We start from the raw sequence: 20,193 nt of genomic DNA, 5'->3' as shown, positions 1-20,193 counted from the left end.
TTCAACACCTTTCAATAAATATCCAGAAGTAGAATTGCTGGATCATATGGCAATTCGATTTTTAGTTTTTTGAGGAATTGTATGAAACTAAAAATTTCTGCACAGCAAAGAAAACAAACAATTAACAGAATCAAGAGACAACCCAGAGATTGGGAGAAAATATTTGTAAAGCATATATCTAACGAGTGCTAATATCCAAAAAAATATATGGAACTCAAACAACTCAATAGCAAGAAAAAAATAACCCAAATAAAAAATGTACAAAGCACAGGAAGAGAAACAATCAAAGGAATAAACAGGCAACCTACAAAATTGGAGAAAATATTTGCACACTATGCATCCAACAAAGGTCTAATATCCATAATCTATAAGAAACTTACAAATCAACAAGAAAAAAACAGATAACCCCATTAAAAAGTGGGCAAAGGACATAAGCAGACACTTCTCAAAGACATACAAGAGGCTGATAAATATATGAAAAAATGTTCATCATCTCTAAGGATCAAAGAAATGCAAATCAAAACCACAAGATATGCCATCTCATACCAGCCAGAATTGCTTTTGTTAAAAAATCAAAACATACTATATTGGTGAGACTGTGAAGAAAAGAGAAGGCTGATATAATGCCATAGGGAATGTAAATTAAATAAGCCACTGTGGAGAGCAGTTTGGAAATTTCACAAAGAACTGAGAGTTATTCTACCATTCGACCCAGCAGTCCCACTAACTGGGTGTATTCCCAAAGGACAATAAATCATTCTACCAAAGAGACACATGCACCTGCATGTTCCTCACAGTACTATTCACAATAGCAAAGACATGGAATCAATCCAGGTGCCCATCAATGGTGGACTGAACTTTTTAAATGTGGTACATATACACTATGGAATACTATGTAGCCATAGAAAAGAACAAAATCATCTCCTTTGCACCAACATGGATGCAGCTGGAAATCATTATCCTAAGTGAATTAATGTAGTAACCAAATACCACATGTTGTCACTTATAAATGGAAGCTGAACATTGGATACACATGGTCATAAAAATGGGAACAATAGATGCTGGGGAATACAACAGTGGGGTTGGGAGGGGGAAAAGGGCTGAAAAAAACTACCTGTTGGGAACTATGCTCACTACCTAGGTGATGGATTCATTTGCACTCTAAACCTCAGCATCATGCAATATACCTTTGTAACAAACCCACACATGTACTCCCTAATTCTAAAATAAAAGTTGAAAAAAGAAAAAAAAATGGGCAAAGGATCTGAACAGACATTTCTCAAAAGAAGAGATATAAATGGCCAATAGACATAATGAAAGAAGCTTAGTATCACTAATCATCAGGGAAATTTAAATTAAAATCATAATGAAGTATCACCTCCAACTGTTAGAATGGTTACTATCAAAAACACCAATGATAACAAGTGTTGGTGAGGATGCAAAGAAAAGGGAACCCTTGTGGAGAAAAGGGAACCTGCAGATGACAGGAAAGTAAATTAGTACAGCCATTTTGAAAAACAGTATGGAGATTCTTCTACAATGATTTTGATGCTCAAGAGACACAATCCTCTTTTCCCTTGCAAATATAGTGTCCAGTGCTCAATACCTTTATGGAGAAAGCTCCTAAAGGAGAGTAGAATCTTCTCCAGGCCCAAGAACTCCCTGTGGGGACCTATATAGGGAGAGAATATCTAAGCAGATAATTTCTGCATTCCCACGGTACACATTACTTTGGAGAGCCTGGAACAAATAATCCAAGAAGTGCAAAAAGAACAAACTTTTCCCTATCCTCACCCTAACCTGTTTACAAATTTCCGTGGGGGGAACTGCAGAGTGAGTCTAAGGGGCTGGCAGCACTTGCATAATCCAAACATCAATCAATAATACTTGGAAGAAAAATTGTAAAGTTCTCAGTATATGTTTTTAGTTTCTCTACTCTTCCATTTGCAATGTAACTATAAATATAATAATATAAAAATAAGTGAGATTAATATCATTGTTTACTATCACCTATTCCCCCTACTCCATCTCAAAAAATGAGCTACGGCCAGTGGAATGATTTCTGTTTAACAGAATAAAAGTTAATCTCAGACCCACCCATAATGAAGATTCCTATTAGAGTTAAATCACATGTCCTAGGGTGGAAAAATGCCACAAGGGTCTGCAATAACCTGATGTAAGGTAAGTGTAGATCGACCTTTCTAAACTGCCATTCAATAGAGGGTTGGAAAATTTCCTATACTATGGAACCTATAATCAACTGCTAAGATTAAAAAGAACTCATCAGGTATGAATGCAGCTACCTCTGGAGTTGACACAAATCCTAAACTCCAATGTACAGTGATTTAAATGAGCTAGGACAGGTAAATAGCTTTGGAAAACAGCATAAACTGGCAGTGTTCTCCCTGTGGCTGAGAAATGCAATTGTTCTTCTAGAGCTTGGCAGAGTTTTGTTTTGTTTGTTTGTCACATCAAGCCTTAACGAAAACATTTATTTCTGATCCAGGTAATCTGGATGTGAAGAAGCAAAAATAGGAAATCCATTGTATACATAAATTTTAGGGGCCTGGATACTAAGCCTGCCCATCCCAGGTTTTTATCAAAGACTACTGTGAACACATCTCTCAGTTATCTAGAGTCTCCTTGTGACTTCTCACTCATTTCAGGCAGTCATTCTCAACTTGACAGGCTCTCAAAAGACCTTGAGGGTCTTCAGAAGGGAACAATATCCATCTACATCTAATACTGTTCATGTTTGAAGAGCTGAACTATGCCTTTGACTTGGAACCAACAGGAACTTTCATCCCAGGCTCTGACCAGGGCTTCTCAAGCTTTGAGGTGTATAGGAATCACACAGGTATGTTAACAAAATTCAGATTCTGACTCCGTAGGTCTGTAGTGGGACCTAAGATATGCATTTCTAACAAGCTCCAGAGTCCTGCTGACGCTATTGTTCCAAGGACTATGCTTTGAGAACCTTGAGGTAGATATTTTCTTTCAAAAGGACTCATCCAAATTAGTAGAATATGTGTGATGTCCTGAGCAAAGTTGGGGCTCATTGAAAATGGGAGGGAAAGATGGAGCAATGGCAGTGAAGCTGGCAGTGGTTGTCACATGGTTTGCCAATAGCCAGCCATGCCTTGCTGATAAATCGCCTTTCTTCTCTGCTGGCACCCTCTGGTGAGGGGCACAGGTACATGTGCCACATTTTTTAGTGCATTCTTCTCTTACTAGTTTTAAAGCCAAGGAATTAAACTGTGTTCGCATGATGGCCCCTCAGTACACTTAACCATTATCCCATGATTTGGGTTTGTTTGTTTGTTTGTTTGTTTTAGCTTGCTTATCTGGGATTTGTCCAGCTTCCTAGATCTCAGATCAGAAGTGGAAGTGAATGGCAAATAAAAATAAAAGGGTATAAGATGAAGAAGACGAGAGCGCTTACTCAAAGCTGAGAAAACACAATTTACCAATTATAAAATAGTTTCCAAATGTTTAATGTCAGGTTCAACAATCTTACACACAGAAATAAGATGATGAACCATCAAGCAAAACTAAAGCTTATCATGCTGGGCTTGATGAGGAAGGGAATTATAATATATTTGAGAATGATGCTCATCCACAGCCACCACCACCACCACAAAACAACAATGGAGGGAAATAGAAAATATTAGTTATCGATGAGAGTTAATTATTTGGAAAATTAATTCATGTGGGACTAATCATATACCTAGATTCAAACAGAACAATTAAGCAACATGTTACTTTAGATCCAAATAATTTCTTTGAAAATAACTCTCTTTCATGGGAAGGCAGAGGAGAGTTTCCAAAATTATGGTTTTAAGAAAAAAGAAGAAAGAGGAAGCAAAAAAGGGTAATATGTTCAAAGGGCCTAAAGTGTTGGGGTTTTCTTAGGTGCATTTGATTAAAAAGCTCCTACAAAATTTAGTCATCAAAACAGCTGCACTGAAAATAATTTTGTTGAGAAAACGCATTTTGTCATCTGCACAGGAAGTCATTACGTAATGGGGAAAATATGCAATGACCAAGTACCAAGCAGTTGTGTGGTTCTAAACTCAGGGCCTGTCGTAGTGAAGTGTTTGTATAACTGTGCACCATAATGTCCATTGAGTGTGTCATCCTGTCTTCACAGGGGAGCTACCATCATATAGGTCTTCACAGAGGATCTACCATGGTATAGACGCAATCAACACTGTTTTATGAATGTCTAAAATTACAATTGAGATTAACCAGAAAAATAAAGTTCCGAAGTCAGTGATCTAAAAGAAGAACAAACCTTCAACTACAATTATGCTTGAAATACTTAAAAGTTGTCAAACAAATCTTAATTTACAATTTATGGAGCTGAACCAATTTAAACATGCCAAGAAAGACCAGGAAACCAGACTTAATCTTTCCAGTGCTTTCATCATGGTCCATTGAACGAATCTGGAGCTATATAATCTTGAGTGATCACACTGCCACTATACCTCTAGATCTCTTTTTTACTGTATGAAAATATTTGCAAGGAACAATTAGTCCCAGTGACATCTTAGCTCTCCCTTCCTTGTTTTCACTGTATTTCTAGAGCAGAACTCTGCAATAGATTAAAACATTAACTCTACTGTAGTGATTCCTGTGTTATTATTCTGTCATTTTACTGAATTGTCAAGTCTTGGCATAAATGGCAGATCATATGGAGACCACAACACAGTGATAGGCCCTTTAATAATGGTTTTAAGGAGTACTGAGTTTGTGCACAACAAATTCAACCAACCTCGCAGTGTTTAACAATTTCAGTGTTGGGATACACATGTGAGCCTCTGACTTTTTTTGCTGTCACATTTTAATGTCATCAGGTACATTAATAATTCCAAGAAGAAGCAATCTCATGCTCTCAACAAAACCACCCAATAACTTAAATTTTGGTGCAAAATCCTAGAAATCATGCCATTTGATGACTGTCTTTAATATGGCTAGATTCTAATTTTTAATAGGTGTTTCAATTAACAATCTTGTTTCCTTGCAAAGTGATTTTAACACTGAAGTCACTGTTTACAGGAAAATACTTTATACAATGAAGTATACATTTTACAATGAATTAGACAATGAAAATACAATGAATTACACATTTTAGTATATGTATATATATCAAATGTCCATAATCTTTTAATACATATATAAGCATATGTAATATGGATGTGTGTTTGTGTGTGTGTGTGTGTGCTTACACATAGAAAGAGCATGTCACTGACTTTTTATTGTTAGAAAAGCAAGTCTAAATCACAAAATTTGGTTACACTTTAGAGTGAAACAGACTTAGATTCAAACCCCATCACCAACATTACTGGCACTAGGCCTTGGTCAAGGGCTTCCTTCTTCTCTACTGTCAAACAGAATGAGAATTACTTCACAGGCCTATGGTAAGGATTAATCACAAGAACATAAAGTCCAAGCATTGCACCTGATACATGACAGGCACTCCACTTCAGAAAGAGTAAAAATTTTCCTTAAAGCAAGTCCAGTGCTCTGCCTGGATTAGGTAAAATTGAGAATAATGGGGATATTTTCCTAGTAGGTATGCTGAAACATATATCTAGTCGGTCACCTAGCACAACACATAAATATATAAATCAATAAAGCTTTCAAAAAATACATCGTTTGGGTTTGGAGCAAAGGAAATGACAATTTTTCCTGTTGAATGGTCTTTCACTCAATGTTAAGGTTGATCACTTAATCTTGGAAAATCCAGAAAATTCAACAGCTAAAACTCTCACCTACACCCTAATGCAGTCATTTGGGGTCTGTGTGGCTCTTTGTATTACTCTGCAATCTGTTCCACCTGCATCTTAATAGGTGGTCAAGTCATAGCTGAGTCCCAAAACTTCACTTTGGAATGTTCTGGCCTTTTAGGCTCAAAAAAAAAGTGTTTAGATTTAATGGTTTTATGGCCCATCAAATCCTGTGTGGTAGCCTCTAATTGCATCCAGGGGCTGGAATTTCTTTTAAAACCCTTTTTTTTTTTTTTTTTTTTTTTTGACAGTTTAATAAGAATTTGCTAATATGCTGAGCATTCCTGGAACGCATTAGGTAGGTTTTAATTTTTCTTGATATGAGGTCCCAGCACTCCCTCATGTGGCACTTGCCCACATGACAAGTCAGAAGCAAAAGGATAAATGAATATTTAATCATTTTTTCTCTTTCTTTTTGATTTCTCATGTTTAAAAGGAGAAAAAACCATCTCAAGTAGCTCCATGAAACATGAAGGAAAATATTATTATAGCTACTGTTCATAAAACCTGAGAGGTTTCCATGATAATGTTCTTAAAGCACCAAGTGGTATAGTAAGCATTTTATTAATTGGCTATTTGAGAAGTCAGAGATTTCAGAGATGATCTACGTATCCTGGAAGACAAAAATTTAGCCTAATGATACTACCTATTTTATATGTGTTAGCATTTATGTTTATTATTGCTATTTCCTTCAATATGTTAAATATTCATAGAAATAATTCTTCTTTAAAGAATATAAAGAAAAAAATTCAAAAACATAAATAAAAATTATCTGCTAGAGTTTCAAATGGATGTGCCATTATAAGTAGAGGCACTTATAAAACATCTTAAATATTATAACATTTACAACTATTAAAAGGTTGATTAATCTAGTGAATCAAATTTTTTATTCGTAACACAGTACATGAAAAACTGCCCTCCATTCAGTATTTTTCAGATATTTTCCTTCCACTTTAAAAGACTTAGAATTTTATTTTTTGTTCGATTGTACTTCATGACCCATTGTTTATGCTCCCAAATTTTGCAAAAAGCGAGTATTTCCTAATTAATTTCACTTTCTGTGGCTTGCTTTATCTTCTCAAAGTTAAAAAGATAAAACAATTAAAATATAGGATGTTTGCAGTAAATATTTTAAGATGATAACATGGTGCTTGCCTTAGGATTCTTGCTATAGTTAATGACATTGAAAATACCAGTAACGGAGCAGGATGTTATAGGTAGCACTGCCTAAGTGATTAATAACCGGAGCAAGGCATTTAACCTTTCTAAGCATTGATTTCCACATCCACAGGAGTTGAAGAAAGTTTCTTAGGGTTTTGCACTCACACATTTTAAGATGGTGGTAAGGATAGATGAATAAACAATAAAGTCAAATTACGTGGGACATACTAATTGCTCTATAAATGCTGGTGATCATCATTTTTCACAAGACTTTGAAGTATCACTTTCAGAGTTTATGCAACATTTATTAAACACATGTTTATGTTATTAGCAATATTCAGAGATAGTTACATATCTTGTTCCTCTCCTATAGACCAAGAATGTACTTTGAGAAAAGGACATCAAATGCACTCAAATGCTCACTGCCTCATCTAAACCCTCCAGGGCTGACACAGCTCTGTGGAAAGAACTGGCCTGACATAAAGTGCATCTAAAACCTCAAGGATTGACATAAAGTGTAAATTTCAGAAGTGTTAGAAAAGGTAGCTCTATACTTTCAATTGTCTCTCTTTTTGCATTTGATAAAATTTTAAATGGGATCAAAATCATTTATTTGTATACTGAAAATATTGCAAAGATCATCCACTTCTATGTCAATTTTCGGGGTTTTTGTTTTTGGAGATTTTTGTTGTGAACGTTTTTTCTTGTGTGTGTTTCTTTCTTTCTTTCTTTTTTTTTTTTTTTTTTGTCTAACCAGCAGAACTATTTAAAGAACTTTTCTTTTGAATGCCAAAATGCAACACAAGTAGCTGCATGCTCAGTGTCACACCTAAGTTCTGTAAGATCCCTGGGAACAACCCCAGCCTCCTTGGGACGTGGCATTCAAACCACTGGTCTTGCTCAAGCAGCTCACTTTATCAATGAAGAAACGTAATCCTAGAGAGTGAAAATGACCTGCCACAGAAATAAAACTAGTTCGTGGTAAATTTCCACATAAATCAGATGTCCCAGATGGACAGCCCAGGAGACACTTGTAGCCCACAAAAGTATTTACTTTGGCCCACATATTGTTGCCCCAAACAGTGTTTTAGGGAATTTTGATTTATTTGCCCACATTTAAAAACCAGGAGATTGTACGTAGAAATCAAGATTTCTGGCTTCCCTTAAAATTTTGGAAGATTTGGCAGCCCCACATCCCTGCTCCCTTGGGTCATCAAGAGCTAAGATGTGGCTGCCCCCTTCTGATGGAACATGAAATCTCAGATTCGCTGCAGTCTCCACCCAGGAGCTTGCACTGTTGTTTCGTTTGTTTGTGTGTTTGTTTGTTTGTTTCACTTTCATCTTTTTTTGGACATTTACATTACAAGCCTGGCTCCTAAAGGTACCTTTTTCCCCCAAGGTTTCTGCATAAAGCTTAAAATAAAAATATTTTTAGCAAAGAAAAAGAACAATTTTTATTTCCACTAAGATGTAAATGGAATATTCTTTACTGAAACTGAGTTTTTGTGTGTGAAAGATAAAGATTTTGGGGACTTTGGGCTCTGAGGGGCAAGTAAAGATCGTATATAAGCATTTCTAGCATTTATTTCATGAATCCTCACAAGAACTCCTACAGGTGAGAGCTCTGATTGAGCAAACATACAGGACATCTATGATTTGTTGTTTATCTGAAATTCAAACATAATGGGCCCTCTGTGTTTTATTTGGTAACCTTGTATTCATCATCATTTTGAAAATGAAAAAAGTATAGCTTCATTGGTCACTCTACAACCATGCAGCAGTGTAAAAGAGTAGAGTTTAGGCCGGGCGCAGTGGCTCACGCGTGTAATCCCAGCACTTTGGGAGGCAGATCACGAGGTCAGGAGATCAAGACCATCCTGGCCAACATGGTGAAACCCTGTCTCTACTAAAATACAAAAAATTAGCCAGCTGTGATGGTGTGCGCCTGTAGTCCCAGCTACCCAGGAGACTGAGGCAGGGGAATCGCTTGAACCTGGGACCCAGAGGTTGCAGTGAGCCGAGATAGCACCACTGCACTCCAGCCTGGTGATAGAGCAATACTCCATCTCAAAAAAAAAAAAAAAGAGTCAAGTTCAGTCCTCAGTCCCAGTTAATAAGGTGGATGTGCCCCACAGTTGTGAGAGGAAGGACAGAAAGGCCCTCGAAGTTGAACTCTGAATAAATCTGGAGAGTCAACTGGGAAAATGAGACTATGGCACCATAGCAATTCCCAGAACTTTCTGGAGGCCCATTCTAATTACTCAAGCCAGACCATTGCCTGTGGACACCAATGGGTTTCACTTACTCTCACTAACCATGCTGAGGGGGACACTTCAGAGAGATTGATAACTAACCCCTGCTTTCTGAACCTGGCCCCAACTTCTCTTCCTTGCTAGGGTCTAAGTCCTTGGAGACAGGAATGCTTAGGGGCCAGATATTTAGGAGGGTAACAAAAAAAATACTCCACAACAAGTTCCATGGATTTCACCATATTCCCAAGGATTGACTTGCTTGAGAGGATTTCCATATTCCTTCTGGGAATGATGGAATAAATCCAATAATAACTTCATAATTCCACGTAAATTTTCTCAGTTTTCATAAATAAATCTCTGCCAAGTATGAATATTCTTACACTGTTACTTAAATTTGCCTATGGCTATCTATAGCCTTCAGTTAGCTATTATCCTGGTTTGCATACTTCCAGAAGCCAAAAATTACACAGAGATGTGAGAGCAAGTCATCTTATTTGGAAATGATCTCAGTGAATTGAAGGAATGGGGAAGTGAGAGAAGAATGGGAAGGAAGCCAGTAAAAGAGGGTATGTTCATGGGTAGGCAACTACTGTGGACAATGTGATTCAATCCTTCCAAGGATCAGTGGGTGACCATATTAGAAAATGCTTCCATTACCCTGATCAAAGAGAGCTGGGGTGTTTATCCACCTACTGCTGTACATCATTAGCTAGGGAACCCTCTCTCCCATTCCCCTACTTCAAACACACCTATCCATGGGCTCATGTTGCAAGAGATAATGTCAGGCAAAAAGTGGTAGGTCTGATGGAAATGGGAAGTAAGACGGGAATACATCCAGAGTGCAAGCACCATCTACTCCAGGCATTCATTCTTTCCTTGCAAGTAACCCTCTGTCCCACAACCAAAACACACCTGCCAAAGAGCACTCTGCTATTAGCTGATGACCGTCAGCTTTCTGGATACACCTAAATATTAAATAGACTAATAACCTAATGGTCTTTGAAACATAGGATAAAACTTAGAAACCCTGGAGAAAGGTTTCTAGTACAAATACAGAATAGAGACTCTGATGTTGCTTCCCTGATAGGAACCCAATGGAGGATCCTAGATTTTTAAGGGCAGCATGTGCGCACTTCCATGGCCTTCTCCAGTTCCTCTGTGATCTCGATGTCACCACATTCTCTTTGTTCTGCTGGATCCACCTTATCCAAATGTCTATTGTGTAACTTATTCTGCCGAGGGGCCTGTTTTGCATGATTCTAAAACTATAATTACTTCTAGGGGATCATAATGGGCTTCTCCTCATGACACTTCATAGGACTTTCTGAAATTAAAGCTCTTGCAAAGTGGTAAGGAGCCCAGATTCTGGAGACAGAATACCTCTATCTGAATCCCATCTCTATCACTTATGAATTGTGCATCCCTAGACAAGGTTATTCATCTGGTGTGTGCCTCAGTTTCTCCTGTGTAAAATAGGTTTAATAATATGACCTATTTATTTGGGCTGCTCTGAGGCTTCAATGCTATAATATACTTAAAATAGTGTCTGGAACACGATAGTTGCTTTATAAGTGTGAAATAAATCTAAGGGAATAAGACTGTAATAAGCATTTAATATCCTCTTATGGTTACTTCTGAAGGAAATAGTCCTACTTACACTGTCAAATCATAGTTTCTAAAGAAGCTTTCTTTTCTGCTTTCTTCTCCTCTTTCTTCTCAGCTCAACTCCACCAAGAATAAAGACTGGTCTTGGAACCATCAGAAGTGACTTGGAGAATAAATCTGTCATTGACGAGCTATGAAAAACTGTTTTCTCTGTAACTCTAGCTACTTGCCCACAAAATGGGGACAGAAACACCTGGCAAATATCAAATAAAGTAACATGTGTTGGTATGGTTAGGCTTTGTTTCTCCACCCAAATCTCATCTTGAATTGTAATCCCAGGTGTTGAGGGAGAGACCTAGTGGGAGGTGATTGGATCGTGGGGGTGGTTTCACCCATGCTGTTCTCATGGTAGTGGGTGAGTTCTCATGAGATCAGATGGTTTTATAAGTATCTGGCATTTCCCTGCTTGCACTTCTCTCTCCTGCCGCCATGGGAAGAAGGTCGTTCCTTCCCCTTTGCCTTCTGCCATTGTGGTAAGTTTCCTGAGGCCTCCCCAGCCATGTAGAACTGTGAGTCAGTTAAACCTCTTTCCTTAATAAATTACCCAGTCTCAAAGAGTATCTTTAAATCAGTATGAGACGGAACTAATACATGTGGTAAAAATAATCTGCTGGTTCCAGGGTGCCTTACTAAGTGAGCTCTGCTTTTTGCCTTCTCTGCTTCCTTTCTTCATTTCCATTCTCTTCATGGTCCCTTGTTCCTTTATCTCTACTCTTTCAAATCTAATTTTTATCATTTCCTCCTTACAAAATAATTCAAAGAAGAGTTTATAAGATTGAGCCAAAAATCAGAAGAGTATAAAGTCAGGAGTAATCTCATCACTTATAAATAAACATTTGTAAATTGCAATATTTGAAACTAAATGTATTTTAGGACCTGACTCTTGTTTGCAACTGATTTCTTACAATTTTAAATTAAAATATCATTCTATGTTATTGCACTCTTCCTATAGTATAATTTTTTAATTTGATGCCATTTTTATGCATCATATTTTTTGCAAACTATCTCTAATTATGAGATGTTTGGGTATTTTTTTCTAGTTATTCTCCTGCTAAAAATAAGAAGCATGAAAATCCTTGCAGAAATGATTTTTTTCCTCAAAAATCATAATTATTTCCTTGGAATTCCTAGAAGAGAATTTTTAGCATCACATGGAATTTACATTTTTAGAGCTTCAATATACAGTGCCAGATTATTTTCTAGGAAGATTATTTCACTTTACACTTCTCTCAACACTGTTTGAAAACGCACGTTTTCTCCCTAACCTAATCATACTGCCTGATCTTAAAATAAAAATTCGATATCCAGAAAATAAAACAGATGGTCATAATTTACATGTCTTTGCTTATTAATGAAATTGAATATTTTTCATATGTTTATTGGTTACTTTTATGTCTCCATTTGTAAATTTCCTATTTATATCTTTTGTTCATGTATTTCTCTTTGTCCCTTCGAGCAATATATTATTTTCTTCTTCAAATATAAGGGCTTTTTAAGTGGAAAGGACTTTAACCCTTTACAGTCTCATATTTTGTTTTCCATTTATTTCAGTTTACCATTTACTTTTTATTTTCGTTGAGATTTAAGAACACTAAAGTCTTAGTTTTTTGGTGTTCATTTGTTTTCTTTTGTTCTAAGGTTGTTGCCTATAGTTTCAAGCCTGAAAGGGCCTTTATGATCTTGATTTTGTATAGATATTAACCCATTTAGTATTTTCCTTTTTTTTTCTTCTCTCTACTTATGTTTCAGGATTACCATAGACAAAAGGCTGGGGCCCCAAAGCCACTTATTTGTGTGTGGTCCTAGAATTAAGAAAACTGCTAAGTCTGTCCAGCAAAACCTCATTGTGCCATTCTGATATCCCTGACAGAATTTTATGTCAGACATTTCAAGAAGGGAGGTGAATTCATAAGATCCTTAATTCTTAAAACTAAAATGTTTGAAAATATTATGTAGTCGTGTTATTTTTCTGCCCTGCTTAGCATCAAAAGAATTCATTTCCAACTTTTGTATGAGTTTCTGAAGCAGAATTTGGGGAGATTTTTTACTCTCCACAGCCTTTCAAATGTTCACAGTTGCTAGAGAACTGGAAATTAATACATTAGCCCTAATAAGAGATTTCTTTACATCTTATTTGATTTTCTCATCACTCCCTCCTAAAGCAGCTGGAACTGCTCTACTGGGAATATAACTCATCCATAACAAAGAATCATGATCCAAAACCATGGAAGAAAACACAACCAACTGCATTGCTCCATGTACTCTTTGGCTGTGAGAACAACTTTGATTTGGGGGAAGCAGGAGGGTTTTGAGATAGGGTAGCCACAGGGCTGAATTCCAATTCCGTAACTACCTAGCTGTGACCTTGGGCGAGTCTACTTGTCAGAGATCCATTTCCTGAGACAGTACTATTAATACCCATAATATAACCAACAGTTACTGAGCCAGAACTTTGTATACCTGAACTCATTCAATCCTCACCATAACCCAATGAGGCAGGTACAGTTTTTGTCCTCATTTTACAGCCAAGGAAACCAATGCAGAGAGAGGGTATCTTGCCCAGTCACACAGCTGGAAAGAAGAGGAGCAGGACATACAAGAACAAGCATTTTGATGATAGAGTCTATGAGCTTAATGTTTCTGAGTGTAAAAACATCAAGGAACACGTTTGCTTGGTGCATTCAGAGAAGGAAGTTGATAAACGTTAGCCCCCTTCTGTCCCTGTGGTGACAGTCTTCCTCCTACCTCGCACAGTGGCAAGCTCGCCATCCACATGAGCCATGCGCTGCATGGCCGTGGCCCCCACGCATATTGGCATGCTGACCCTCTGTCCTAAAACAGAAGTCGACAGATCTGTTTCAGCAACATTCCGGAGCATCCTTGGATACAGCTTCCATCTAGAATTTAAAAATAAATAAATAACATAAAAGGCTTTAGAGTTTCAAAAATATAACCAAAACTTTGACATTACATTTTAGTTTAAAAGAAAAAATATGATTGGATTTTTTCCCAACAAGCAAATGACTTTACAAAGCTAATGGAAAAGAGGCAATTTTACTGTTAGGATAGAAAGTTAACAGAGGGTAATTAATTTCCCAAGCAATTATTTAAGTATAATTAATATATAATAGTATTCACTCATTTTAGTCTGTACTTTTGTGAATTTTGACAAATGCATACAAATGCATGGTGTAACTACCATCACAATCAAGATCTAGAAAAGTTCAATCATTCCCAAAAATGTCTCCATTTTCTTTTGTAGTGAAACTCTCCCCAATTCAATCCCCTAACAACCACAGATGTATTTTGTTTTTGTCTCAATAATTTTGCTTTGCGAGAATATCATGTAAACAAAATCATACAGTGTGTCGCCTTTTGAGTTTGGCTTCTTTCACTTAACATAATGCATTAGAGATTTTCTCATGTTGTTGTATGTATCAATAGTTTGTTCCTTTTGGTTGATGAATAGTATTCCATTGTACAGGGGCACCATCATTTGTTCAATCATTCCCAAGCTAAAAGACATTTGGAATACCTCCAGTTTGGGGCAAAATTCTAAATAAAGCCACTACAAACATTCATGTATAGGTTCTTGTGTGAAGGTAGTTTTCATTACACTTCCCCAATCTTGAAAATCAAGATGGTATACAAATGTGTGGAGTTTAGATTAGAGTTTAAGAAGATACGCTATGTCTAGTTTGTCTCCTTTTTATGTGATCAACAGCAGCTTCAGGCAATTACTTTTAAAATTATAATTTGATTTCTTCAAAATTATTGAGCTATATGCTGTATTCATTAAAGTCTAATGAAGAGGGAAGGCTTTTTTATTAGTTTAACTTAACACTTTTCTCAAAAATGTTATTTGACAAAAACTGAAATTTGGGGGTTAAAAAGGTTTTGACTCCTGAAAATTATTTTAAATGACTGTTTCTATGCTGCTTCTGTGTTGGAATGAAAATTACCAATAAACCAGCAACCAAAAATTCACCAGTAAGATTTACAGGAGAACTAGTTCTCTTTCCTCCTATTAAAATATATATCTCCTGTTTGTTTTGATTTATTATTCTCCTCATTACTGCTGATTAAAATTGAAGAAAATACAGCCCTATTTCTAATATGCATCAGTATAATAAACATGTTGTTCAGGCACACATATATATCTAACCAGCATTCACCTAGTATTACCTAGATTTAACTCTGCTTCCACAAACAGCATGACTTTTTAGTAAATATAGTGAAGTACGATATAGTAACGCAGTAACTTGAAAACAAAAAAAAAAGAAGAAGAAAAAGAAAAAGCCCTTAATTGAAGTGTACTTCCTGTAGCGGAAGAAGAAATTCTGCCTTATGGTGCTTTGTGGAATAGCTAAGGGTCTGTAATCTAACCCCTCCTCACATAATAAAGTAAAAACATCCAGTCCCTGAAAAGCATAATAAAGAAGTTTTACTGTGATTTCTATGCTATTCCTTTGAACATCATAATTGTCATTATTTTATGTCACACCACATGCTCTGTTGCTGAAAGTCTTTTCTTCTTGACGGACCCTCACAGCATGATTCTTTGATCTCCATTTTGAAGGGGGAGAAGCAGAAGCCTTGAAGAGAGTTTTTATTACCAATCATCTCTAAGTGTGTTATTAGAATGAGAGAAAACGATCTTAATAGCAGCCATTGGCAAGCCAGCCTTGGAAGGCATTAATATTTACTTAGAGCTAGAGAAACAATGAAAGCTTTATGAAAAGAACACACAACGCTGCAGGGCAGCAGCTCTGTGTGTGTGTGTGTGTGTGTGTGTGTGTGTGTGTGTGTGTGCCAAAAGGGACATTTTTAAAGGTCAAATTCCCATTTATAAAGCAAGGCTAAATCCTTCCATCTCCAGACAGTGGCTTTATGCTTGTCCACTTGGTGGCGCAGTCACTTTAATAACTGTGGGCTCTTACTTTCCCTTAAACAGTATTTTCTGTTCTGAGGATGTTACAGAGGTTTGTCAACCAATGCACAAAACATAATTCCTACGTAAAATTAGATAAAATCAATGGAATGGGAACATGCACGTTATCTAAAGAGTCCTCCATGTTTTGATATTTTTCAAATAGTAATAACAGCAACTATGTCAGATAGCTCACTAGCTTTCCAAGCCTTGCCCAACCCCACCCCAAATTTAAGTAACTTTCCCACAATCATATATAAAATAGCACCTCACCATATTCTCAGACTGTGCTCTCCTGGGCCTCCACTTTGGAAAAAGAATTGGTTCAACTTTTTGCCAGGGCCTCAAATTTAACTTATAAAAAATCAAATGATATACACACTCCTCACAAAGTAGCTGCCCTGTTGAAGGAAGACACCCATGCCTCACCCAGCTTTATAACTGTATGCTGTTTCTGAATCACACCAACTGAACATTGTGGGTTCATGTTTTATAAGGTGTGTAATACTATAATATTGCATTCCAATTTTCTCCACATTAATTTTTTACTCTAAACAGTTAAAATATATAAAGCAAAAACACCTTATTCATCTGTTGTGGATACTAGATAAATGATTTTGTGACATTTATGCCAATGAGAACACAATGTCACTGGTAAGTTTACATCACTTCTCAAATATTAAAGTGAGAGAATGACATCACTTTTACCTATCTGTTATTTAAAAGAAAATGACGCAATCTTCAGTATCAATAGGTGACGCAGCAGAAAAGAGTTTCCTTTTCTGAAATTATGCAGGCTTCTAAGTGTCCAAATGGTTGAATTATCTTCCATCAATGATAATTTCAGAAAAAAAAAGCTATGACACATGTGAAGACCATTGTTGAGAAGGCTACTTTGAATAAATGTGTAAGAGAAACAAATTACTGTTCTTCCTTGAATTAATCCCAATCAATTCCAGCCATGCAAAATGTAGCAAGTTGACATTTGCCCTGTTTTGTTATAACTGCAATAAGAAATTTTGTTCTTCTGGGTGGTTCCATTTATTTGTCCTTTTTAACATTTTTTTTTCTATTGCCACAGTAATATTAAAGTCTCAAGTCTTACCGAAAAATATCTCCAAGCAACTGTTGGGTGACACGAGTGGCCCATGTCCCCAGAACTCGAAAATGTGGTTATCAGAGATGAGTACAGAGAAATAAAAGCTGTCACTGTGAATGACCTTTTGTTGTACTTGTGAGACGGGGAGGTGTATAAATTTTGTAAATGTGTTTGAAATACTCTGACCTATATCAAAACGGGTTATCTGAGGTTTGATTGTTTTGCACTTTTCATTAGAATCAGAATGTGAAATTTCAGGTTGTTTTCCTTCATGCCACCAACCCAAAGTCTCCACAACCCTGGCAGAAATTCTACTCTTGGTTTCACATGACCAGCTACATGATGCAGTGTGAGGAATCAAGGGTCACCTAGCAAGTCACAAAGCAAAAGAGGAATTGAGATATTAGCTAGGTAACAACCCCTAAAATGTGTTGCAATAAAAACTCAAGTAGTTGATAATAAAATGGCATCAGCTGTCCTCCAAAGAAAGTTGATCAATACTTTTTTTTTTAATTTAAAGCTGAACAAAAGAGAATGATCAAGGTTCATGGAAAAGGTGGCACTGCAAATTCATTTTCATTGTCTGTGTCCTATCCCTAAGTTACTCGGTACACACATAGGATGGGAATACTCACTGGAATACCATGTAATTCACATAAGGCATGAAGCACTTTTCCAGTTCACAACTTAGAAGTCACCAAACTTTCTATGCTCCCAAAGTTCCTACAATTTATAGGGTTGCATAGGTGATCCATCTGCCTTGGGGCGTCCCTTTGCATCCTCTCTGAGACCTCCACTTGGCCAACTATTTGGGGCCCATTTTGCATCATTTCAATCCAACAGTATACTGGAGGTTGATAGGCATCCGGTGGAACGTAAGCTCCTATGGACAGGAACTTTGTCTGGCTCACTGCTTTTTCCTCAGTATGTAGTACACAGTGTAGCTCACGGAGACTCCTAATTAGCCCTAGTTAATTAGCTAGCATGGGACAAAGGGAATTAAGAAGTGAGGAAGGCTGTGTATACATGAAATAATCACTTGAGCATTGGAGGCCTAGCAATGCTGAGACACTAACCATATAAATCTGTCAAGGGTCTGAAATTTCCTTGGTTGTAATAACCTATTTGGGTTAAGGTGTTTTCAAGAGACCACTCATAGGCAAATTTTGGTGGACAAAGTTAATGTTGGCCCAAGAAGGGGCATCTGCCAAGAGCAGAAACTTTTAAATGAGTCCAAAATAGTAAATAATGGTGCAGAATTTTAAGCCCCTCTACTCTCAGTCAACTTCCCTTCCCCTGACTTCCCTGGCGTTTGTTGAGCTCATTTGGGTCCCAGGCAAAACTTGAGACAAAGTCAAGGCTTGAAAGGATTGGGGAGAGGCCCTGTCCTTCACCCCATCACCATTTTTAGTCTCTACATGAATTTGTGGGTGAATCAGTGCTGCCTACCAGAGGCTACCTTGGCCGGGATGATTTTATTTCTCCTAATTTAAATATAGAAAACTGATTTTGAGTGATTTTGTTGTAGACTAAAGAAGAAATCACGGAGGAAAGCTGATTGTCTCCCCACTGCATATTTTCTGCCTTTTTGTCTTTAATTTATCACCATCAGTGAGTACCCACAATACTGAGTGCCTTTACTAAGAGCCATAATGTTAGATGGATGAGACTGAGTGGAGTGGAGTGAAGGCTCTCCTGTCTTGCTCCAGCAAATAAACCATTTTTTATAACTCAAAAAAAAAAAAAAAAAAAACCTTTGAAATGATTTTATTTCTTGTTTTTATTACAAACAGAAAACATAAACCATGTCACCCACCACCTTGTGCTTTGAAATATGAAAGTCAAGGGAAAACTAATTTGGGAAGAGAGATGAAGTGCTTTGAAGGAGAGATGAAACAGCAAGGTTGAAAGATTAATGCTACATAGACAAATTGAAATCTAAAGTGAAAGTTTAGACAACAGTAATCAAAATGAATGATAACACGAAAAGCCAGCAGGAAAAGAACATTTGAGCCAACAATCCAATCTGGTTCATCCGGATAAGATGGTTATCTGGCATTTAATGCTGTTTCCTACACCATGAACATAAGCACTTACTGTCATACTAAGAAAAAGAAAAGTCATCCGAATTTATCGCTATTTTTATATGTAGTTAAATTAATTGTTATCATACTTCCAAGTGAAGTTAACATAGGGTTGGCTCTTGCAGTCAGTTGTTCAAGATTCACAGGCTTGGAATATTTTTTAACAATTTAAAGGCCCAAGATTTCTTACAGCCCCAAGAACTTTCCCCTCTCTACCAAGCCTAAATCTGAACAAGTAATTACACACCACCAACGTAAAACTAGGAGATCTTATTTTGGTACAGTCTTCGTGTAATTTTAAAACACAATTTAAAAAAAGAAATTTTCTTACCTGGAAAATGCTGCAACATTATCGGCCAAAGTTTCTTCATCATTTGCTCCAGACCTATAATAGTCATATATAGACTTTGGAAGTACTGATTTAGCATGTTGTTCATAATCATTGATACAAATTAGCCGGGGGAGCATTTTCACAGGTTATTGTTATCCCAGATGGAGTTTTTTGGGTTTTTTTTTTAATGTATTGCTTTCTACATCCTCACTGTTCTGTTATTTGTCAATTATTAATAGACTTTTGCCAAAGTTCAGATTTAGTTCTCTGTTGCTTACATTTAGTGAGCAAACATTATACCCTGAGCCTTTGAAATTTCATTTGTAGGCTATCTTCCAAAGAACACCGAAGTCACACTCTGCCAAAGAACCCTGAAGTCGAGGTTGGGGAGGCAGCAGAAGGTGATGATGTGTCTATCACCTTAAAAAGGGCAAAGGAATAAGTAAAAAATTAAAGACTTAGAGGAATACCTGTATGAAACCACTCTTGGTTCAGTTTTGCCTAAGGCTGCTTCTTACACATGGTCTGTGCCTGTGCTGTTTGCTTGATACCCAGAATGGACTGCCCACCCATTTTCTTTCCACATTTGGATCAAGCACAAATCATATAAACAGGAGCTTATGATCAGAATGAGGCATCCGTGAAATACCGGGCATCCATGAAATTCAGGACTTCTGTACAATATAATATTTAGCTGATTACAAACATAAACATTTGGCTTTAACGTGGAACATTAAGGCCAAATTTACAGCTAATTTTTTTACTCATTCTATATATTTCAGGTTTACAACATGATGTTATGAGATACATATACATAGAAAAATGGTTACAATAGGGAGGCAAATATATCATCTCACATATTTACTTTTTTGTGTGTATGAC

General features: G+C 36.8%; 1 protein-coding gene across 1 annotated transcript in view; it reads right to left on the bottom strand.

The window, feature by feature from the left end:
- HAO1 (hydroxyacid oxidase 1) overlaps positions 1-19,484 on the bottom strand; it is a 55,527-nt gene extending 36,043 nt beyond the window's left edge. The window contains exons 1-2 of the mRNA XM_005568381.5: positions 19,312-19,484; positions 13,613-13,764 (exon numbers count right to left, since the gene is read on the bottom strand). Of these exons, the coding sequence (XP_005568438.2) occupies positions 13,613-13,764; positions 19,312-19,448 (289 nt within the window). The 5' untranslated portion in view covers positions 19,449-19,484. The remainder of the gene's footprint in view (positions 1-13,612; positions 13,765-19,311) is intronic.
- Between the last annotated feature and the right edge of the window lie 709 nt (positions 19,485-20,193).

Source organism: Macaca fascicularis, chromosome 10, assembly GCF_037993035.2.
Source record: "Macaca fascicularis isolate 582-1 chromosome 10, T2T-MFA8v1.1".
Taxonomy (NCBI): domain Eukaryota; kingdom Metazoa; phylum Chordata; class Mammalia; order Primates; family Cercopithecidae; genus Macaca; species Macaca fascicularis.
The sequence above is the reverse complement of the archived record's forward strand: the minus strand, read 5'-3'. Positions and strand labels throughout refer to the sequence as shown.